This window comes from Terrapene carolina, unplaced genomic scaffold (genome assembly GCF_002925995.2).
Source record: "Terrapene carolina triunguis isolate 2854851 unplaced genomic scaffold, T_m_triunguis-2.0 Scaffold89, whole genome shotgun sequence".
Taxonomy (NCBI): Eukaryota; Metazoa; Chordata; order Testudines; family Emydidae; genus Terrapene; species Terrapene triunguis.
This window is the reverse complement of record NW_020664440.1, coordinates 27,197,781-27,222,578: the sequence shown is the minus strand read 5'-3', so window position 1 is coordinate 27,222,578 and position 24,798 is coordinate 27,197,781. Positions and strand designations below refer to the sequence as shown.

The 24,798-nt window shown below is 45.8% G+C and overlaps 1 protein-coding gene across 1 annotated transcript in view; it reads right to left on the bottom strand.

Annotated features, from left to right (window-relative positions):
- Window positions 1–22,374, bottom strand: part of FGD3 (FYVE, RhoGEF and PH domain containing 3) — a 187,288-nt gene extending 164,914 nt beyond the window's left edge. The window contains exon 1 of the mRNA XM_024223450.3: window positions 22,272–22,374. Within this exon, the coding sequence (XP_024079218.2) occupies window positions 22,272–22,287 (16 nt within the window). The 5' untranslated portion in view covers window positions 22,288–22,374. The remainder of the gene's footprint in view (window positions 1–22,271) is intronic.
- Window positions 22,375–24,798: the final 2,424 nt, after the last annotated feature.

Below are 24,798 nucleotides of genomic sequence, written 5' to 3'. Positions count from 1 at the left end.
TCACATTCTAACACTAGTTAGTTTTCTAGTGAAGACAAGCCTACGGAGTGCTTGGCAATGTACAACACCAAAAGTGAGACATGAAGACAGATTAACTCCTGCTAGCGTAAGGAGGTGTGATTTTCACCTTCCTGTATCAGTGAGACCCACCATGACCTATGGTGGGGTATTTCACTGTAAATGGGTAGGAGAACTATATATCTGGCATGGGCTGCTTAAAGACCTTCACTAGTGAAGAATGCCAAGTTAATGCATCCTCAGCCACCATGACTGTGCATCTTATTGGTCTGCACTTTCAGTCTCAAATGCTGGCCTGATTGCCAGGAGGTCTCCTTTGCAAAAGAAAGAGTGTCCCCAGCTAGCACGACTGCAACCCCCCCTCACCTGAGGGATAGCTCAGTGGTTTGAGCATTAGCCTGCTAAACCCAGGGTTGTGAGTTCAATCCTTGAGGGGGCCACTTAGGGAGCTGGGGCAAAATCAGTACTTGGTCCTGCTAGTGAAGGCAGGGGGCTGGATTTGATGACCTTTCAGGGTCCCTTCCAGCTCTATGAGATGGTATAGGTATATCTCCACCCATCAAATTTTCCACCACTGGTGCTTTGTGCCCTGGATTATGCCAAGAAGAATAAACCAGAAGTGAATTAGCCCAATGGTTTGTGCCACATAGTGTATATCTTCTGTAACAAAGAACTAACAAATAAGATGTATAATTCAACCTCATGTTCAAAAATAACAGCAATTACTCAGAGCATCCTACATTTTCGGGTTTGAAGGAAGGATATAATTATTCAAAGTTAAAATACTTTTAAATTTAAATTACTTTTGAAAGTAACATGGTAGAGCGGGGGAAGGGGATGCACACCTCTCTCTCCCTCTAATATTTTTCCTTGTAAGTCACTGCAACTTGATTGTTCCATCATACAATACTCATGTTTCATAAAAAGAAACCTTTTCCAGAATCCAAATATTTAGATCAGGATTCTCACTATTGCCCTAAAATCAAAACTATTATAAACCTGTCAGACATTTTCATTGGAAGAACGTCATATGCAAGATTGCTCTCAGGAAGGGATCATATTGTACCTCAGAAAGTGTGTGGAATTTAACTTTGGTAGTCAAAATAAACTGATATAAGCAAGGACATACAAACTTGACTCTAGCAATCTATCTTTAAAACTAGATTAAGATTAACTAGAGACAAGATGCAGTAGGTAATGGCCAGGCCTAAACAAAGAGCAGTGCTCAGATGCTAATCTGACTTCCTGCTCAGTTCAGGCCCACTCTGAATGCAAGACCATAATTCCTAGGATTTTTCCTTAGTCTTCCCCATCCACGTATACAGTTCAAGGAATTACAGAACATCTTGTGGTCACCCAACTCCTACAAATTCTGACCTTGGCCTGTATACGAGTATGTAGAAACCTTTACACCACAGCTTATGGTGTAATGCAGTGGTCACCAACCGGTAAATCGTGATTGACTGGTCAATCGTGGAGCCTCTGACTGTCAGAGGCTCCACGATCGACCAGTTGATCACGATAGGGTTGCTAACCCTCCTGCAGCCAAACAGGGAGATCAGCTGCCAACAGTCCGGCGGCGCAGCGGGGCTAAGGCAGGCTCTGTGTCTGTCCTGGCCACGCGCCGCTCCTGGTAGTGGCTGGCATGTCCAGCAGCAGCTCCAGGGAGGGTGGCGGGGAGTCTCCGCGCGCTGCCCTCGCCTGCAACGCCGCTCCCATTGGCCAGGAACAGGGAACCGCAGTCAATGGGAGCTGCGGGGGCGGTGCCTGCGGATCGGGGCAGTGTGTGAAGCCACCTGCCCCTTCCCCCTGCCCCACATCCTGGCCACTTCTGGGAGCAGCGCGGGGCCAGAGCAGGCAGGGAGCCTGCTTTAGCCCTGCTGTGCCGCCGCCTGGGAGCCACCGGAGGTAAGCAGCACCCAGAGGGAGCCCACACCCCAAACCCCCTCTAGGGTTGCCAACTGTCTAATCACATGCAAACCCAAAGACCCTTGCCCTGCCCCTGCCCCGCCCCTTCCCCGAGGCAATGCCCCTGTCCCACCCCTTCTCTGAGGCCTCACCCCCCACTCACTCCATCCCCCCCTCCCTTGGTCCCTCGTTCTTCCCTACCCTCACTCACCTTCACCAGGCTGGGGCAGGGGATTGGGGTGCAGGAACAGGTGTGGGCTCTGGAAGGGAGTTTGGGTGCGGGAGGGGGTGTGGGGTCGGGCGCTGGGACAAGGCCGGCTCCAGCTTTTTTGCGGCCCCAAGCAGCGAAGAGGAGGAAAAAAAAAAAAAGCCACGATCGGCGGCACTTCGGCAGCTGCTCTACTGTGCCGCTTTATTCTTCGGCGGCAATTCGGCAGTCAGTTCTTCCCTCCGAGAGGGACTGAGAGACCCACCGCCAAATTGCCGCCGAAGACCACCCGGACGTGCCGCCCCTTTCCATTGCCGCCCCAAGCACCTGCTTCCTGCGCTGGAGCCGGCCCTGCTCTGGGAGGTAGTTTGAGTGCGGGCTCTGGGCTGGGGCAGGGGGTTGGGGTGCAGGAGGAGTTTCAGGCTCTGGGAGGGAGTTTGGATGCAGGAGAGGGTGCGGGCTCTGGGCGGGGGTGCAGAATGGGGTCAGAGGGTCGGCGCTTACCTCGGGCGGCTCCCGAAAGCTACTGGCACAACCCTCTGGCAGCAGCTCCTAGGCAGGTGGCCAAGGGGTCTCCACGCACTGCCCCGCCTGCAGGCTCCGCATCCACAGGACTCATTGGCTGCAGTTCCTGGCCAATGAGAGCTGCAAAGTCGGCACTCGGGGCAGGGGCAGCGTGCAGAGACCCCTGCTCCCTCCCCCCACCAGGGGCCACAGGGACAGTGCCAGCTGCTTCCAGGAGAGGCACAGAGCCAGGTATGTAAGGGAACCTGTCTTAGCCCTGCTGCCACACCAGACAGTTAGCGCCCAAAATCTTCCGGTTTGGCTGAAGTAGCCTCCAGGAGATTGGGCGAGATTCCAGGAGATTCCCGGCCAAACCGGGAGGATTGACAACCCTAACCCCCTCCCACACCCCAACCTGCTGTCCCAGCCTTGACCCCCCTCCCCAACCCCAGGGCCGCACTCCCTCCTGCACCCCAACCCCTGCCCCAGCCCCCTCCCAGAGCCTGCACCCCAACCCGCTACCCATTCCCTGGGCCAGCACCCCACACCCCCTCCTGCACCCCAACCCCCTCCTCCAGCTCTGAGCCCCCTCCTGCACCCAAACTCCCTCCCAGAGCCTGCACCCTGAACCCCCACATGCACCCCAAACCCCTGCCCCAGGCTCAGCCCGTAGCCCCTCCCACACTCCAAACCCCTCAGCCCCAGTCCAGAGCCCCCTCCCCATCCTGCGCCCCAACCCCCTGTCCTAGCCCGGTGAAAGTGAGTGAGGGTGGGGGAGAGCGAGCGACGGAGGTAGGAGGGATGGAGTGAGCGGGGTGGGGCTTCAGGGAAGGGGCAGGGCAAGGGTGTTTGGGTTTGTGTGATTACTGTTATTTCTACATTTTCTTTGAGGTAGATCGTGGGTTGCATTTAAATTAAAAAAGTGACCTTGTGCTTAAAAAGGCTGGAGACCGCTAGTATAAGGCCTACTTAAATCACACTTCACTATGGCTGCCACTAAGTATTTGGGAAAATGACAATGCAAAACCATGATAAACATTTTTCTTTACAAACTGTGGCCCCAATCCTGCAATTGAATGCTCTGACAAGGACCTCCGAAGTAAATGCATTTGCCATTTGATTGGTGTTTTAGGCACAGAGGTCTGGTCTCAAGGGTCCACGGTTTAGTTGTAGGATTGAGACCTATATATTTAATAGCCCATTGAAAAAAAGTACTCAAAGGCACCAGTTTGAAGTATGGACTAATAACATGGCAACAAAGGCTATTTTTCACTTATAGAAAAACGAAATCAAGTCAGAAATCAGCCATTTTCTGTACATTCCTAATATAAAAGTCAAATGTAATAAGAAAAAATCTTGTTCATAAACAATTTTTTTCCCATTTACACAATTTACCTATCGAATTATAGGTGCACGAACAATTCATATTTAAAACTGCATAACTGAGATATTCTAGAACCAGTTTCAAACCCAAAGGCAAGATTAAATGGAATTCTATACACAAACTCTTACAGTACCACAAACACTGGTACTGTTTCCATTAAAACATTTCTCTTTCTATACATATTTTTAAAACAAATGTGCTTTCATTTTAGGCATGCACTATGAACAGGTCATTTTAGTCTCATTCTACTATATTGGCATTAAAGAGATACAAAAAGAATCAATGCCAACCATAATACCCTAAATGACATCCCTCCCCTATCCCTTGATCGACACAGCAAGTGCATCATGGAAAGTATTGTCTACCCTGGTTGTTAAGACAAGGGTTTATCTCACTCTGTCCTCTGCTAATCTCTTTAAGTGTGACCTCCCCTTGATATCTGGCACCAGGATAGCCAGCAGGGAAGACAAAAGGAAAAGCTTATTCCTTTAAGCAATATCTTTTAATACTCAATTTACTGAAACACTGAAGGTGGGATCTGCAGAAGTCTTGCAAAAATAAGAGTTTCAAAACTGACTTCCAATGGGACTGGTGCCCGAGTCACTTATGTGACTTGAAAAATCTCATCCCACATTAAAATTAAACTACTTTAAAAGGTACTTACTTTAAAATTAACACCCCACAAAATTAAGCAGCTTTAAAAGTGTCATTGTAAACCATTTGCTTAGCCATTATCATTAGTTTGAGAAAATTAATTTGAGGGATAATTTGAAAATTGAAAAAAAGTCTATTAATGCACTTTTAAAAGTAACCCACAAGCTCGATTACTAGTAATGAAATACTGACTTAGTTACGTAATATCAGGAATAAATATTCATGCATGTGTAATGGACTAGATCCTTTGGCTCCTACATGCTTTGATGAAATCAAAATTATTTTTGTCTGAGGGCAGACTCCAGAATAAAGCCTCTACAGCTTTTAACAATGATGGGCAATGCTATGTAACCACAGCAATAGTTGGCTTTATTTTACCCCACCCAGAACTGCCATTGCGCCCTGTCTGAAAGAGCTTACAGTCTGATTTAATACATGATGTAACAAAAAGGCCACAAAATACAGGAGTGGGGATTCAGGAAGAAAAGACAGTGGTCACAGCAATAAGATATGTGGTTATTCAGCAAAATAACATGCACATGGAATGATGCCCTTGGTTGAGATGTATGCAGGGCCTGAAACCAGATTTATGGATCCAGAAGCATAAGGCCCGGTCTACACTAAAATGGTAGGTTGACCTAACTACATCATTCAAGGGGATAAAAAATCCACATGCCTGAGCGACGTAGTTAAGCCAAACTAACCCCCAGTGTAGACAGTGCTAGGATAATGATGGAAGGTGGGGAGGTGGATTAACTACAGTGACAGGAGAACTCCTCCCGTCGCTGTAATGAGTGTCTATACTTACACTGCTACAGTGCCAGCTATGCTGCTATAGCAGTTTAAGTATAGACACAGCCTAAGCGTCAACTACCTGATCTACAGGGTCATTAACTGAGAGGGAGTAGACATTCATAAATTTCTATCAAAGGGATCTAGCCATTACAAAGAGAGACAAAGCTACCCTAGGTTAGCATAGGTTACACAAGGGTCTGTATATGCAATTTTATAGATTACACAAGGGTCTGTTTTTACTTTTAGGCCAGGTATACCCTACAGACCTATATCGGGGTAACTACATCACTCAGGGGTGTGAAAAATCCATGCAGTTATACCAACCTAACCCCCTGGGTAGACAGCTTCTCCTGCCAACATAGCTACTGCCTCTCGGAGGTGGGGAGGAGGGCATTAACTACACCGATGGGAGACGCTCTCCCATTGACATAGGAGTATCTTCATTAAAGTGCTACAGCTGTACATGAAGACAAGCCCTTGGTCAATCTAGGTGGGTGTCATGATAAAATGGGTCTTAAGGAAGGATTTGAACAAGGGGGCTCTGATGGCTTGGTACACCCATTCACAAAGGGTATTTCACACTAAAGCAATGTTATGGGAAGAGGGATGATGGCAATTGTGGAAGCAGAGCAGTGTGATCCGAAGGCAAAATGATAAGAGCCAAAAGTCAGGTGTGGCTGAGTGTCATTTAGTGGCCTGTGGTATGCAGGAGGTCAGAATACATCTTGAATACTGTATGTAGATTTGTTTGCCCCATATCAAAAAAGATATATTAGAATTGGAAAAAGTACAGAGAAGGGCAACAAAAATGATTAGGGATATGGAACAGCTTCCATATGAGAGATTAAAAAGACTGGGACTTTTCAGCTTGGGAAAGAGACAACTAAGGGGACGGGGGATAGGATAGAGGTCCATAAATCAAGAATGGTGTAGAGAAAGTGACTAAGGACATGTTATTTACACCTTTACATAACACAAGAACTAGGGGGTTACCTAATGAAATTAAAAGGCATCAGATTTCAAACAACAAAAGGGAAGTACTGCTTCACACAAAACACTATCAACCTGTGGAAATCATTCCCAGGGGATGTTGTGAAGGCCAAAAGTATAACAGGGTTCAAAAAAGAACTAGATAAGTTCATGGAGGATAGGCTCATCAATGGCTATTAGCCAGGTGGGTCACGGATGCAACACCATGCTCTGAGTGTCCCAAGCCTCTATTGCCAGAAGCTGTACATGGACGACAGGGGATGGATCACTTGATGATTGCCCGTTCTGTTCATTCCCTCTGAAGCACCTGGGAATGGCCACTGTTGGAATACAGGATACTGGGCTAGATGGACCATTGGTCTGTCCCAGTATGGCCATTCTTATGTACTAGGTGATCTGGTGATCCTTTCTGGCCTTCAACTCTATGAGTTAACTCAGCAGAAGCGGAATTATGAGGGACTTCACCACATCAGGTGGGGGCTTCTTGAAGAAATTCAAAGGGGGTGACAGTCAATTCTGCAGATTAGGAGGGTGATTTTAGCAGCTACTTTCTGTATGGATTGGAGTGACGCAAGATAGATAGATGCTGGAGAGACTACAGAGGGAAAAGTTTCAATAGTCAAGATAAGAGATGATCCAGACCTGGAAAGGAGTCTTCACCATCTGGTCAGAGAGAAAAGGTTGGATCTAGAACAGGGGGTCCGGGGCCCCCTGGGGAGCCACGAGCAGATTTCAGGGGGTCCACCAAACAGGGCCAGTATTAGACTCACTGAGGCCAGGTCAGAAAGCTGAAGCCCCACCGCATGGGGCTGAAGCCTGAGGCCTTGAGCCCCATCACCCGGGGCTGAAGCCAAATCCTGAGCAGCTTAGCTTCATGGGGGGCCCTGTGGCATGAGGCCCCAGGCAACTGTCCTGATTGCTACCCCCTAACACAGGCTCTGGCTTTTATATGCAGAAAACCAGTTGTTGTGCCACGGGTAGGCCGTGGAGTTTTTATAGCATGTTGCAGGGGGGTTGGGGGGGGGGCACCTCAGAAAGAAAAAGGTTGAGAACCCCTGATCTAGAAGATGTTGTGGAGGAAGAAGCAGCAGAGTTTAGACTCAGCTTTGATGTGAGGGGTGAATGAAGGGATTTATTTTTAGGGTGTTTTCCTCATCCTACTCCCTAATTAAAGGTACCACCCTAAGGTTCCTGGTTCTCTCGGAGTCCTAAGCCACAGAACAGAAGTATCAGTCACCTCTCCAGCAGTAGTGCTGCTGCAAACTTAAGTGCAGCATTACTTATTGACCAACACCTGAGTTCAGTTCCAGCAGTTTAATGGAGGCTTTGTACTGAACTCCATTTTTCTCCCTAGCACGTAGTACCCCAGCCCTATGTGCACTTCCAACAGAAACATCCTCTCTTCATAGCAACAAAACCTAAGTACAGCTGTTGTCCATCCTTCTGAGCAGACAAGGCTCCCTCCACAGCCTGCCAACTTTGCTAATAGCAGCTGTTCCTAAAGGCCCAGATCCTGCAAACATATGTTTAACTTTAAGCATGTGAGTAGTACCATTCCCTTCATAGTTAAGGATGTGCATGTTCACAGAATCAGGGCCAAAGTGAGAAAAAACAGAATTCTAGGCAAACTTACAACATTGCTTTACAAAAGAATAAACTAGCATATTGAAGTGTATCAGAAATCCATTGCTTGGCAGAGGAGAAAATGGTGCTTTCAAAGGCGCTTTTAGATGCCAGCAAAACAGGTTACATTTCAACAGGTGTTTGAGAAATGAGCAAGGATAGGATTACTCAGTATGTCACAAACCACATAGAGAAAAAAAGCCACTAACAATGTCCCCTATAGTACAGTCAGAAGCAATTTGTCTGTGGGTTTCCCTTATTGAACTCAAGTTCAACATGCTAGAATTCTGCCAAGCTGTGTGGCAGCTGGGGGAAAATAAACATGAAGTTCAATGTCAAAACAGAGAGATCAAATTTTGGAGTGCAACAAAGAAATAAAATTATGGTAGCAACCATTTAATCTACACATTTCTACAAAGCTAAATCAACAGGACTGGTAACAAGAAAGGAATTGTTCCTTTTCCCGCTCCTCACCTCCTCAAATCACACACAGAGCACATACTTAGCCAGGGGAATTAATTGCCAGAAGATATTATTGAGGCCAAGAAGTTTGCAGCATTCAAAAGAGAATTGGACATTTATATGGATGACAGGAATATCCAGAATTATAACAGTAAAGTTTTTAAAACTGTGGCTTCACGTAAGTCGACAGTAAAACTCCCATTGACTTCAGTGGAACCAGAATTTCAGCATGAGAGTTTTGGACATAAATCCTCAAGCTTCAGGATATAAGCCAATCTAGAACGGGAGTTAGGAAGAAATTTCCATTGAGACAAGTTGTCCAATAACTGCCTAACACTGTGTTTCCCGCACCTTCCTTTGAAGTAGTTGGTACAGGCCACTGTCAGAAACAAGACACCAGAACAGACAGATCACCGGTCTGACAGTTCCCATGATCCTTACAACACACATGCACTAGGTCTTTGGTACTTGCACAACTTTTAATTAGTTGTAAAAATCAACGGTAAAAAATATTAAGATTGTGCAAGTGCTACACAACTATAACCTAAATGAGTTCTGCTTACAAATGAGTAAGAAGTATCTTGTGGTAGAAGCTCTCCCCACTCTGCACCACAGAAAGCAGCTGCTTTGGCCGCTCACTCATCATCGTTATCAAGCTGCAATAGCTGGACCTTGCTGATTCAAGCAACTCCAAACACTGGGGAGGGGGGGGGGGGTTGTATTTTAGGGTGTTGTTACTAGCCATCCGCTGCTCGGTTGGTGAACCTTTGTGGCTTGTTAGCATCACAGGTACTTGCCAGGTAGGAAACTCCTGAACTCTAAACTGATCTTGCCACTTCTCATGCAGACTTGCTCCTCATGTGGTAAAGAATTAATGCCAGAGCCCTGATCCTGCAAAAAGACTTACACATGGGCCTAACTCTGCATAGTCTTGGTCCTGGTCTACACTGGGGGGGAGGATCGATCTAAGTTACAAAACATCAGCTACGTGAATAATGTAGCTCAAGTTGACGTACTCAAATCGACTTACCGTAGTGTCTTCACCGCGGTGAGTCGACTGCTGCCACTCTCCCGTTGACTCTGCCTGCACCTCTCGCAGCGCTGGAATACAGGAGTCGACGGGAGAGCGCTCGGGGGTCGATTTATTGCGTCTAGACTAGATACGATAAATCGATCCCCGCTGGATCGATCGCTATCCGCCGATCCAGCAAGTAGTGAAGACATACCCTTGGTGACTTCGATAGAACTACTCACATACATGAAGTTAAGCATATGTGTAATTCTTCAAAGAACAGGACTAAAGGCAGAGGACCTTCTATTTTCTGTACTTAAAAGTTTAGTCAATAGTACTAAAAGTTTAAAACAACTAGACATTTGCTGAACGAGTATGCCATTTATTTATTCAGGTTAGAAACAAAAAGAATAAAAAAATTCTACCTTTATTTCTTTGTTGAATCCAGCCCTTAGAATCCTTTTATTTTCCACAATTGGCTCTGTGCCTTTCTGATGTTCAGAAACAGGCTAAGAGAATTTCAATTGTGATTAGAAATACAGAGCTACAGAATGGCTCAGCAGGTAGCACCATTAGTTACTCCATGGGAAGCTTCAGTTCCAGTCACCAATTACTTGAATCAGTAGGGAGTGTTCCATGAAGGTGGCATACCTGCCTACCACAGGAAACTGGAAAGGTTGAGATTTTCCTATCTGCAAACCCATCTATCCCATACCTCTGGTTTCTCTGACATCTGGCAGAAGGGGAAGAGAAACATTCAATACATTTCTTTTTTAATTAGTAAAACATGTTCCCTACTTGCAAACAATAATGGAGCTCAATAATTCAAATACTGACTTTTTTTGCAGCCTGTCTCAACTTAGTGGGCCAGATCTTCAGACAGTATAAATCAGTGTAGCTCCATTGACTTCACTCTCACACACGGCATGAAATCCTGGCCCTACTGAAGTCAATGGCAAAACGCCAATTAATTTAATAGGGCCAGGATTTCATACATTGGGTTCAAGTCAGCTACACTGGTTTACACCAGCTGAGGATTTAGACCTCTGTCCTACTCTATTAGTCAGTTTCATGGTTGCTATGCTCTGGCACCTGAGCCCAATGGCATCATCAAGATGGCTGAGATTCTGAAGATGCTCTAGGGCAAGGTGCTGCTCGTTGCACTGTTGTTTGACAGTTGGCAGACTCTGTAGAGGAGTTTCATGGGATACCTGTCAATTTTTCCCAAAAGGGTCTCGATCTGGGATGCTGCTGTTCTTTCTATACATCCAAAGCCAGGTACAAAGTCAGCCTTTTCTTTCCAAACCCACACCCCATCCCAAGAAAACGCCAAGCCACCATTGAGGATGCTACATAGTACAGCAGACTTTCTATTAAATAAAGACCAGATTTGTTTTCCCGTTTATTTCCCTTTTCTCTTCCCATTCTGCACTTCTCTTTCTATGTCCAGAAGTATCTTTTTTCCTGTGTTTTCCAGTGTCCATGGTTTAGCTCAGACTATTTGTTCTGTAATTAATTCTTTTAAAATGTTTCATATTTATTGGTTCATCTTTACTCAGAAACCCTCTTTCTTCAAGACATTTTTCTCTTCACATTCACCTTTTTCCTCCTTTTTATACCTTCTGTATTTTCTCTCCATTCCCCTTAGTGTCTCAATGTCTCACCTCCACACTCTCTCTCAGCAATTCTCTTCCTTTCATTTCTCCAAACTCCCACCCCCCAACCTTCTTAGTATGTAGCTGAAGTAAAGGTCCTACTCGTTCTTCAAAACACAAATGGGAAAGTTCCAGAGGATGAGAGATAACACAGAGGATGGTAACGGATAATTTGACTGCGTCGGGAGATTTCTCTCTCACGGCTTCCATCAGTGATTGTGCAGTGATGCCTCAATAGATGACCAGCACAGGTTGAAAAAGTGATCTCTGCTAAAGGTTGCACACCCATATCTGGAAACTTCTACAGGAACCTACTTCTACAAGAATGCTGCAGCAGATCTTGTACCCGTGACAGAACTAGCAACCAATGATCAGTACAATAATGTCCACCCCATTCCAGCCTCAATGCTCCAAATCATTGCTGAAGTAGCCATAACCTCATTAATGTTAATATTTGTTCAGGGTTAAGTTTCCAAATTTGTGCTCAGATGACCCTACAAGCACAAAAAAAAAAAAAGGTAGGCCAAGATTTTCAAAAATAGGAGCCTGAAGCAAGTTAATACATCCACATTTAGACACCTGCCTGATTTTCAGAAATCACAAATACCAGCAACTCCCACTGGCCTAGCATCCATACTTAGGTACCTGCCTGGTTTTCAAAAACTCAAGCACCCAATGGGAGCTGTTGTGTGTTCAGCACTTTTGAAATCAGGCAGGTCCTCAATATGAAGTTTAGCAGTCTCCAAAAATCTTGGGTTTGGTTCCCAATATGACTTGTAAAGGTCTGTGTATTGCTGTGCACATGTAATGGTTCCTAAAAACTTTTGTCTCCAGGACACAGGTTAGATTTCTGGTTGAGACTCCTGTTGGAAGTGAATTCTTTAGGTCTGTCTCCTATATCAATAGATTTTTCACCCTTTCCTTTAACCAGATTACATGTAATGACTATAATAAATGGCAGTGGCAGAAGAGTTTACCCTTCAGTGATGGCACTGCACGTCAGTTCAAGCACTTTATAAGTAGTCCATAGCTGGAGAGAGGAAAATGGCAAGTGCTCTATAAATGCTATAGTCATTCAGCAATTCTATACACTCTCAAAATACACTCTCAAAACTGAATATTCATCCATCCAAGAGATTTCTAAGAGGATGCATCAAAGCAATCTGTGAAGAAATCCCAGAACTTAATTATTTAAAAAGAGAAAATGAAACATGTCTTGAAATACAATTTAAAGTATCTAATTATTCATTTTCATATTCATGTTTATGAGGCCCTAAGATGCTTAATAGCTCCTTGTCTCTTACAATAGAGCTTCCTGTAGTCTGTTCCAGCCCATCTGTTAACGCCTTGAAGATTCTGTCATCAAAAGGAATGCCTTTTCCTACTAGTAACAGATTTGAAGAGTATGAATTGTACATTATTCCATTCACTGTTTGAGGCCAGCTTTTTATTCAATATACAGAGCTTGCTTCAAAACAGCAATTGATGCTCCTAACACTTTAAAACATACTGTAGAAGCTTGTGCAAATTAAGTTTTTTATAAAATGGTTCCAATTCTTGCTAGTAGGAACACTGCACATGTCTCTACTATCTGGGGGGGGACGCGACGACTAATGTTTGACACTAGTTTTCCTCAACACTGACAACTATCTTCCCCATGCTACTATGGCCTACCACAGAATAGACACCAATGAGTCACAGCTGTTAAGCTTTCCACAACCACTGCCTCAGGGATTTCATTCCATACTGAGGGCCAGATTCACAGTTATACTCTAGCCCCTTGGCACCACTCTGGCAGTGTAAAAGGCTTTAAAGGAGTAGATTACCTTATAAATTACCCCTTTAAGGCACCTTTACACCACCAGAATGGTATAAAGGGGGATTGGTGTAAATGAATAAGGTTGTAATAAAGTTGGGATTTTTTGGTTCAAAAGTTGCAGCCACAGTTTGTTAAAGTTCCAATTTTGGTGCAGTCAGTTCAACTACCACTACAAACCACCACCATCCACGCTTCAGTGAGTGGCATTGCAACCTGGCACACAGGGCTGCAATGGTACTCAAGTGTGGCTCAGTCACCCCTCGGTCATGATGGGCGGTGCATGCAGAGGTGCCATCAAGGTAGAGGTGTGGAGGAGTTACAGAGCAGGCCGGCTTCGAGGACAGAGGTGTGGGGGTTGCAGGTGTGTGTGGGCAGCTGCAGGGATGCAGGACTTAACATATATACCGTATATACTCATTCATTAGCCTGTTCGTTTATAAGCCGACCCCCCAAGATGGTTAGGTAAAAATAGCAAAAACTGTATGACCCTTTCATAAGCCGACCCTATATTTCAGGGGTTGGCAAACTTTGGCTCCTGGGCCGTTAGGGTAAGCCGCTAGCAGGCCTGGACATTTTGTTTACCTGGAGCATTCACAGGCACGGAGCCCCTCAGCTCCCAGTGTCCGCGGTTTGCCGTTCCCAGCCAATGGGAGCTGTGGGAAGTGACCACTTCCCACAGCTCCCATTGGCTGGGAACGGCGAACCGCAGCCACAGGGAGCCGAGGGGCTCCGTGCCTGCAGACGCTCCAGGTAAACAAAACAACAATGTATTAGATATTCAATTAAATGATTCCATAGAGTTTAAAATCATCAAATTTTAATCACCGTTTATAAGCCGACCCCCGCTCTTTGATGCGTCATTTTTTTACCAAAAATATTCGGCTTATGAACAAGTATATACGGTAGTTTTCTAACTCCCTAGATGTCAAGCTGGCAGCATGGTCCTTATTGCTCCAACAAGAGCTGGATATCCCCACTCGTCCAACACATGGGGGTGGGGGGACCCTGTAACCTAAAACTGGCCTCAGCTCAGAGACCCTAGAGGCCCTGTGAGGGACTGGCAGCACTGGGGTTCCCCATCCCTGCTCTGTGCCCTGAGGGGGACACAAGCTCCAGCCTTCACCCTGCCCCACTCACCAGGGCCTCCAAGTCCATCCCTTGGTGCAGCCAGGCAGTCGCAGAAGGCCAAGTCCTTGTGGTCGAGGAGAAGCTGCTGGTGGTCAGTTGGCCCGGCCCGCACCTCCCAGCAAAGGCAGAACTGTACCTGGGCAAAGTGTGAGGCCAGTGCCAGCAGGACTGAGTGCAGGCAGCAAGTGGGACAAGCATTCCTGGGAGCTTGCCCTGACCTGCACAGGTCCCCAGCCTCTTCCTCATCCATTTCCGCCACTGCCCCCAGCAGGTCATAGGGGGTGAGGGGGCACAGTTGGGCCAAATTGGAGTGCGTGGCTTTGCAACACCATGAGCAAGAGGCTTTGTGACATGAGGGATGGGGTCATAACACCACTCCAATTTGCATCAACTATAAGAAGTTGTGGTGAGTGCTGAAAATTGCAGTTTCCACACCAAAAATCACAACCTGCAATTTTCTTACAGCCTTATAAATGAAAATCTGGCTGAGAGCTTGTAACAAAAACCAAAGCAGAGAGCATAGTGCTGTCGGATAGATACTAAAATCATACACACTATTTAAGAACATGTAGCTGGGTCACTATTTTTTACTCCTAGTCCTTTCATGCCTGTTGCCGAGTTCTAGATCGCCTTTTCACTGTCTGAGGTCAACACAACACAGCCCAAGGGATATTACAGTCTCCCCTGAGATTAAATGACAATGAAAAGCCACTTATGAAAAAGAAGAGCTGTGCACAGCAAATGCAGGTGAGTGGAGAGACACACATTAAGTACCCCTTCCTGCCCCTATTAATTCATTGGGAGTTTTGCCACCAATTTCTTTCACGGCAGGTTCAGTCTCTAGGTCTGGACATAAAATGAAGAGACTTCAACCCAGCAACCGTAGAGGGTGGACAGCACTGTTAACTTCCACAGAAGTATGGTTTTTATTTACACAACGACCAGATAGCAACAGAAGTCAGTGACACCAAAAGAAAGAGGAGGAAGAAAGCAGTGGTGCAAGTAGAATTTATTTCTTACTGGTATGCTGTGCATAGGCGACTCATGGGAGGGACACAAAGGGGGGGCACCAGCTAAAGGGGGGCACATGACCCACCACATGACTCCTCCCTGTCCCGCCCCCACCCCCCGTGCTCTCCCCATCCCTACCCCATCCTACGTTGCCGGGGGGGGACACGACGACTCTGTCCAACTACTGTGCCGGATACAGACTTCTGAACTGCAGGGCTCTCCGGAATCGCAGCAGCATTCCACACAGCTATGTCTCCTGTCTGGGGTCTGTACAGCCTCGCCGGAGGACAGGCTGGGGGCGGTACAGCCCCGCCGGAGGAGCTGCTGGCATGGGGCCGCACAGTGGCTTCACGTTCTGCTCCTTTTGCCGCTGCAGTTCCTGAGAGCCCTGAACCGCCGGGCTCTCCCAGGAACGGCAACAGCGAAAGGAGCAGGGAACCACAGCAGCAAAAGCCGCAGAATGTGGGGCCACCAGGCGGCCCCATGCCAGCAGCTCCTCTGGCACAGCAGCGGCTGTATCACCCCCAGCCCTGTCCTCCGGCTGGGCTAAACAGACCCCAGACAGGAGACGCAGCTGCGTGGAAGGGCAGGGGGCAGTACAGCCACGCCGGACAAGCTGCTGGCCACATTCTGCTCCTGTCTCTTTCCGGTACGGCTTACCAGCCATAAATATCTTAATGGTGTACTGGACCGCCCTACTTGCACCACTGGAAAAAAGGCAATTTGAAGCACTAGTGGTCTGAGGCCACAATAGCAATGCACTTTAATGGTGCTATTATTGGGAAACCATGTCATTAACAGCCATCACTGGTATTTCTCACAGTACTATAGTTAGCAAAGTCAGAAAGACTAGTGTGTACAGTTTGGGAATGTTTGCAGAAACTTAAGTCTTCCATTCATTTTAATCACTTTTTGCCACTGGCCTTCATCCCCTAGTCATACACAATCAAAGAGGAATAAAAGGAGACTGGGCAGTGAGACTTATTCCACTTAGTGCTGCAGACAGGTGCACCAGGTGTTCACATTTCTGCATCCTCCCTACTAACTGGTTTCCTAGTGCTTTCATAGTATTAAGATAAAGTAGTGATGCAGCACCATAGCACAAGGGGAACCTGCTGATAGTGAGCTTGGATACAGGGAAGGCCCATTAGATATGAAGGGTTTTTTGTTTTGTTTTTTTTAAAACAACACTCCATAAAGTTTTTAGGCCCTGCAATGCACAAATTACAATTCTAGTTATACTGAACCTCTGGATTCTACTGCCAGATTTGCCACAGACTCGATGCATAGCATTGGGTGAGTCACTTACTCTCTCTGTGCCTCATTGAAAATGGGGCTAAGGATCCTCACCGACCTCTGATACTTATGCATGAAAAGTGCTAGCCACAAAATGTGCTAAATATTAGTAACAACCACAGTGAGGGGTATAGGCTAGTGCAAGGATTGCCAACCTGAGCCAACGTACATTGCCAAAGAGCCACAGTAATACGTCAGCAGCCCTCCATCAGCTTTCCCTCCCCCCTGCCCCCCGCTCCCAGTGCCTCCCACTCACCGGCAGCCCCACCGATCAGCGCCTCCCCCTCCCAATTAGCTGTTTCATGGTGTGCAGGAGGCTCTGGGGGGTAAGAGGGGAGGAGTGAGGGCACGGCAGGCTATGGGGAGGGGGTGGGAAGGGGTGGAGTGGGGGCAGGGCCTGAGCAGTAAGCACCCCCCAGCACATTGGAAAGTTGGTGCCTGTAGCTCCAGCCCTGGAGTCAGTGCCTATACAAGGAGCTGCATATTAACTTCTGAAGAGCCGCATGTGGCTCTGGAGCCACAGGTTGACTGCCCCGGGCTACTAGAATGAGCATTATATTTGAAGACAAGAGATCTCATCGCAACTCTAATGCTGACTCTCCATGTGACCTTGGGAAAGTATCTTGAACCTATGTCTCCGTTTACATCTGTGAAATAAAAGAGGGAGTATTTTTTTTTTTTGGCTTTGCAACACTACTAGAAATCTTTTAGATTATCTGAAAAATGAAAACCTTATGAAAGTGGTGTCATTATTAATCACTTTGCAATAATTGTAAACAAACAAAAAAAAATCATCTCTGTAATGGCACATTGATTTTCATATGAAAGTTAAATAAGCCAACAAAAGAAAAAAAGTTTCAGGCTTCTTGAAGTCCTTCAAAAAGAAAATACAACAATAGTTGCTACTGCTTTTTCTCAACCATACAGTTTAGTTCTCTCAATAAAAAACTAATGTCCTTTAACTTGTAACGCAGTGCTACAAACTGAAAACACACTGAGCACTGAATAGATGTTAACACTTCGAAAAGAACGAGCAACTCCTGTTTTATACAAACATTTTGTCAGAACATAAGATCTGTTGTATCTTGGCCATACCATATATAGAGAGCATTTACTGCAGACATAACACTGTCTTACACGTGACATATATGTAACTCACTCTTTGTTCCGGGGTCCATCTATTTTAAGCATCTTAAAACCTGCTTGTTTTTCACAGTAGAAACCTTTGTTAAGACTCAGTTTTTGATGGCAGGCTATTGTAAATAGCTTCAGATGTTTTTACTGAGTTTTCTGAATATGGCGAATCATGAATAATAGTTTAAGAGTTATTTACAAACTAGTCTGGGGGACTAAATTCATCTTAAAGTTCACAGTTGCTTCAGTTGGATGAAGTTTATGGTCAGATGAGAAACAGAACATTAATGCTCACATTTTGACATTTACATTCCTCTGTCCTTTTAATCCTCAAATGGACTGACTCAGATCAAGCCACACTGACAGACAAATTAGAGTGGCACCATTTGCACCACTATTGCTTAGGGTCTGTTAGTACTGCTAACTTTATTTTAGAGGTTCGTAACTGGGCTGTCAAAATGCATTCCAAGTGGAAACTTGACATAGAAATCTATGCCCTAGAGAAAGCTTTCTTGCCAATTTGGAAAAGTAAAAATATATTTGTAAGTTGCAAACACTTTTTTAAAAAAGTAAATATAATATTACTACTAAAGATATATTTGGCCAGTAGCACCAGAGGTCTCAGTCAAGAACAGGACAGCTTGTATAGTGCCCATTGTTCTGGACACTGTACAAATAAAGGAAGGAATTAAAGAGTCTGATGCTCAAATCCTATTGAAATTCAATGGGAATTAGGATCCTAAATACCTTAGTTTCCTTTGAAAATCCTAGCCACAGTGTCTGCCCTGAAGAGCTCACAATGTAAATAAACAAGACCAACAGCATACACCCGGAATGATACTGACAGTGAAACTCTTATTTTGGATTTTGATTTCCCATGCCATTCCTCCCTCTGTCCAGGTGCCTCAGACAACCTGCTTCCACAACCTGCCCTTCTGCCACCCTGATCACCCCACAGATGTTCGTATTTCACATTAAGCCTTCTTGTCCTGTTTTATTACCACCATTCTTTGTTGGATTTTAATGCCCGCTGTCTCGCTCTTCCCTGAATCTGCATCTCTGGGGCATTTCAAGCTCTAAACACCACCAAAACCCTGGCCTCCTTGCACATTGTCAGTTCAGTTAGCGCTTCCACAGTCAGCAGGGAGATTTCAAAACTGCTTCAAGTCTCTGAAAGAGTGTTCCCTTGCCACTGCTGCTCCAATGTGTGCCTCAAGCAGGGGCCTTTGAGCCATGCCCTGGGGAAGAAAGCCAGTGGGCTCCTGCCTGCATGTTCAGAGACACAAAAGGGGAGGCCTCAGGAAGCTCAGTGCCCCAGATCCAGTTTGAGCGATGTGCTTAAGCATGCGCCTCATTTTAAATATGAACAGCTGAACTGAAGTCAAATGGGACAAATTCTAGTATTGCCAACCCCAGCATTCAGAAATCATGAGTCCGGCTCCTAAAAGTTATGAGATTGGTTTTAAAATTCTGAGATCTTTAAAGTAATACTTTTTTTTAGCCTTTTTATAGCTTCTCTGTAACTATGAGAACTAGAAATGTAATTGCCATTAAAAAAAAAAAAAGTGAGATTCTCAGGTAATCACCTGACTCTAGAAATTGGGGCTTTAAGAAAAACACCAAATAACTCATAATAAAATGTGAGAGGTGACAGAACTGTTTAAGCATCTGACTAACTTTAAGCACATCAATAAATACCTTAGTGAATCAGGGCTCCAGTGTCTAGAGGAGATGAGAGTCCAGCAGGCCTGATCACCTTGCTAATGGCTCCTGTGCTGACTAAATCTGCACCTACTGCCAGCAAGAAGGGGCCTTGTGAATTTGTATTTATAAAATGAATACTCAAAATAGATGTCAAGTATCAGCAGGTAGTCGTGTTAGTCTGTATCCACAAAAACAACAAGGAGTCCGGTGGCACCTTAAAGACTAACAGATTTATTTGGGCACAAGCTTTCGTGGGTAAAAAACCTCACTTCTCACTTCAGTTGCATCTGAAGAAGTGAGGTTTTTTACCCACGAAAGCTTATGCCCAAATAAATCTGTTAGTCTTTAAGGTGCCACCAGACTCGTTGTTTTTAATCAAAATAGATGACATCATCCCTAGTGGAACTTCATTGAATTCAGTTAGATTTATAACATGCTTTTCCCCCACCTATATTAATCTAAGGATTATGAGTAACATAGATTTAAAAAAAAACTTGACAATAGAGTTACACCAAGAATTTGGCCCACCTTATTCTGAATGGCAGTTTATAAATGCAACTGTGCTAGTTTGAGATATGTTCTGAATACATCATTACCTCTGTTACAACGCTCAGGATTATTCAAGGTGAAAGAATGTTTTGTGTTTATTTTAGAACAGATATTTTATGTTTATAAAATATTTTTAATTTCTAATATGTTGTCACTATACTCCATTTACATTTTGCACTTCTCCATTTGGACAGTGAAAGTCAACAAAGTCACTATCACTTTTGTTTATAGTCAACTTTCAAATGCTTTAGTACTGCATGTTTGGGTTTCAGATGTTACTGGGAATGTTTGACAAAGTAAATGCTTTCATTGGAACTTTTTTAACTGTAGAAACATTTCTATTGTTTTAGATTCTATAAAAGTCTGCTTTCACAAAACTTCAAAGTTGGGGGGGCTTTTAAATGGAGTGTATCGCTTTAATATAGTTTAAGTACTCTTAGTATTTCAAATGGAAAATGTGACTTAAGTATTGAGGTTTAAAAAGAGGCTACAACGTATGCAGCCAATTTTCTAAACATGAATCTCATAAGGGTTTTTTTTGGTTTGTGTTTTTTTTTTTTTTCCTTTGCTATGAGAATGTATGGCTTTCAAGAGGCAGTCAGCTAGCTGCAATAGACCATAATGGCCCAGAGGTTTTCAATTTGCAGACTGAAAGTGGTTTATGTTAAGTAGTAACAGCTCCAATAGGTATTAAAAAATAGAAAGAAAAAAAAAGACTGGGGCTTTTCAAAAGTGCCTAAATATGGATTTTCTTGGTCAGTCATAAAAGTGCTGAGGAAATAAATAGCCATTCCAAAATAAGTGTTTAACTAGATAGGTTTTATGTGGTTTTTGAAGGATCTAAAAATATATTATACAGCACAGTACTGTATTTACAGACAAGATTAATCTTTCAGTCAATACTATCGGACTTTAGGTGCTAGATTCTGATAGCTGCTACACAAGGTGAGTCAAGGTTGTAAAGTAAAGAGTAAAGGCTGATGCTCCATCTGTAACTCATACTCTTGTCATTTTACCCTAACAGTGCAAGACCACAGCATAAGCATGTACTTTGAGTTAATGGTTTGGATTTTTTTCAAGAAGGCTACTCTTGCCTTTGTATAAATGGATTTATGCTACAAACTGCCAAACCAGCTCACAAAGAAAAAAATTATCAGCCCAGACTTTAATTTAAGTGGTGAACATGAACATAAAGAGTCTGATAAGTCCTTTGTCTGCTTAAACACAACTCTAACCCTGCTGACATCCCACAAAATCATGCTAAGGTCTCACTCAGCAGGGCCAGCAGTCTCTTCTGAGCTGGCTGTTCTCCTCAGCCTCAAGCACTCCCAGGATTCTCTGGAGCAAAAGGTGCAAAATGCATTGAGAGCTGCCTGCCTGTCTGCACAATAATTGAATACAGCAGCTGGGCCAGTCTGCCAAACGTGCAGAGACCATGCAATGGAGTTGGCAGGGATCACCAAAGATCAGGGGTTGCCTGTTGTAGAGGAGCCCTAGTTAATAAGTCAACAGCAGTGAAGCAGGAGTAAAGATTGTTAGTTATTAATTATTAGGATTATGATGTTGTTTATGGTAGCGTCCAAGGTGAGCTAGTTCCTTGTTTCCAGGCATGCAAAAAGGGTCAGTCCCTGCCCCAATCTCCTTTCAGTCCAAGGAAAAGTAATGAATGGGCTCAAAAGGAGCGAGCCGACAGGAGATCAGGAAGAATACTGAGCTAAATAAATCTTACCTCAACTTCCAAACTCACTTGTTGCTAATGTACATGTCAATCCAAGCAAGACCAGTCACCCCTAAACCCCAGCCCAGACAGGGAGACTCTACGCGGGGCTTCGGTGCCAAACGTTTGGTAAGAGTCAATCGCCTCTTTGCAAACATCCCGATTCAGGGTGAGAGGTGCTGGAACCAGGGGTGCGGGGGGGGGGTGCTGCTGCACCCCGGCTGGAAGTGGTTTCCATCATATCCAGGGTTGCAGTTTGATTCAATGGCTCTCAGCACCCGCACTACATGGTTCCAGCGCCCCTGCTCACGGTTTTATTTTAATGGGGACCCTCCTTCCTTCCCCCCTCCCAGGCCGGAGCAAGCCTCTGGGCGTCCGTCCCAGGGACTGCCGGGCTCGGAGGGGTTCTCAGCCGAGGAGCCGCCGCGGTTTCTGTGGAGCTCGGTCCCCAGGTTCACAGCTGTGCGCTCCTTGAACCCGAACCCGTCCAGGCCCCCCCGGGCGGCGAGTGCCAAGGCCACGGCCAAGTCCGCTCCCGGGCGCCCAAAGCCGTAACCTCCCTCCCCCCGGCGCCGCCAGCACAGGCGCCCTCGGGCTCCCCTGCAGGCGCCCCGCTTTCCGCCGGCCGGAGCGGAGCCTGCAGGGAAACTTCTCCCGGGACAACTCCCAGCCCGCTGGCGCGGGGCCGGCTCCGACTCACCCTCCGGCAGCTCCATCGGCTCCCGCGCTGCCTGCAGCCCTCGGACGCTCCCCGGCGCGGCTGCAGCTCGGGCAGGGCGGCGCGTCACGGCCGAGCCCTCACAAAGGAGGCTGCTTGGCGAGGGGGGTGGGTTTCCTCCCCCTCCCACCCGGCCGCCGCATCGCGCCAGCCAAGGCTGCGAGCGGGACAAGGGAGCCTCCCGCAGCCACGGAGGGAGGGAGTGGCGGACCCTGCAGCCCCCAGGGCCAGGTGCAGCTCCCCCGCTGGAGGGGGAGGGGTTGCACCAGTGACTTAAGGCGGGGTGGGGGCTTCCACTCGTAGGCTCCCCCATCCCACTCAAATCAATAGTACCTCTGCCCTCCCCCCTTCAGTGGAGCAAGGCCAGGGGGTAAAAACTGGATCCTACCACATCCTGTTGGGTGTGGGACCAACCCCCTGCACCTCCACTGTCTGGACAAAGAACATGGAGGGGGCGCACCAAAAAAAAAATCCTGCTCCTCACACAGCTCAGTGCAGCAGAGCTGCCCAGGCTGGCATCTGACACAGGCACAGCCACCCCGCCGGCCCAGCTGCCCCCAAAGGCCAGCATAGCCCTTCCTACCGCATCTTAATATCTGATGCGCCCTAGTGCAGCAGACACTGACACCTCCAAGGCCATGCGCATGCTCCAGCCACCTCAGTTGTTGTACAAGCAGATCAGAACATGCACATTGGAGTAAGAGACAGCAGGTACCTAATTTAGGGTAGAAAATCCCCCTGGAGTTTAGTAAACAAGTACAAGATACCCCATGGAGGCCAGGAACCAGTAGATTCCAGGGCCTACTTTAAAGGAGGCATGAGATTTACACACACAACACAATTTTAAGTGATCATTTCCAAAAGCGGCCTCCAACTGTGTGTACCAAAGTTGTTTAGTGCACTATTCTGGACATCTCAAAACCTAGGCATGTAAGACAGACATCTACAGAGCTGACAAAGACCAAAATGCAGCTTGGTTCCATGGGAAGCTCTCAAGGACAAAAACCATGGATTCACAATTTTGACCCATGCAAGGTTAGAGATGGGTTTGGAGCCACTTTGAAAATGTGGCGTTAAGTGTCTGAAAAATTCAGTTCAAAGTCCTTCACTGGTGCCTGGCAAGACATCAAAATGACAGGCCATTTTAGATAAGTGAGACTAGATAGAGCTATGGATCAGAGCATTTCCTTTGGCCATGGTGGGGTATTTTGTAATGTCAGTAGTCAAGCAGCACAGTTTGAAAGGTGACACTGGCCTTTACAGACAACACCACCCCAATCCCATCTTTTACACTGCACCAATTCTTTTTGACACAAAAAGGTCATCTCTCCCCCAGAGTATGAGCTACAGCAAAGAACATCCCATCTCAGTTGGATGATGTGCTCACAACACAAACCCCTGCATAGTGGGTTGCTGTGAATTGGGCTCGCCCTTTCTTCTTCTCTGGAAGCAGAGTAAATATTCCTAAGAAAAAGAAGCAAATTTAAAAAGCTGTTTAAAAGTATGTTTCAAAAAGATCATCTCCCCTCCAACGCCTCACCACCACTCACAATTTACACTCTTTACAAACATTTTGGTGGTGGGTTTTCTAAAGGTGTAAAGTTTAAGGTCAGAAATGAAAGTTAAGGGATACAATCAATTCTATACAGTCTTGTAATCCTTCATTACTCCTTGTCCCCCACCTGATTATACTGTCTACTCTACCTCAACTTCAGTCCCTTGGTTTGTTCTGTAATGGAAATATGCTGTTGGATAGGTGTGATGTGTTGGTGGAGTAGATGGATATTTTAATTAATGGGATTAGAAAGACTGATCTGTTTGGTGTGATGAGATGTGTTTGTATGTTTGTGTAAAGTATATGTAGACCTTGTAAATTTGTATTTTAACTGTACTATGTGGCAACTAACTTTTTTGTAGCAAGTTTGCTTTACAGTACAATGTTTGCTTTACAGCTTTAGGATATAATGCTCCCTTAGATAGGAAGTGGGGTTTTGCAAAAATTTAATCTGTTATTTTGACTTTTCCATATATTTTGTCTCCCTTAAATTCTACTTCATGACAGCCCCCTTGGCCAAGGAAGGCCGAAAAGGCCTCTTTGTAACAGGAAGCCAGCTCGGGGAGTCCCCTTGTGTCCAAGCGTGGCCCTGCTGCCCTCAGCTGCCTCTTCTGAGTCTTGTAAAACCTCACTCCCAGATAAGAGTACTTTAAGATTTCCCCTTCATCCCTTTTGTGGGGTCTCATTTATTAAATATCATACAGCAAATCAAACTTCTTCACCCCTTGTTCCCCAGAATTCAGTCCCACAACCCTCTTTCTTGGGTCTGTACTGCTAACTCACTTAGGCTTTCCCTTCTTAGGTCAGGAGTCCCACAGGCCTCTTTCTGGGATCTGTGCTGCTAATTAAGGCCAGCTGCAGCCTCACTCCAATTCTCCAAGCTGGTCCCTTTCAACTCTGTTTTCCCCTACCCCCGAGGGCTTTAAGAGATCAGTAGGCAGGCTGGAAAACAGT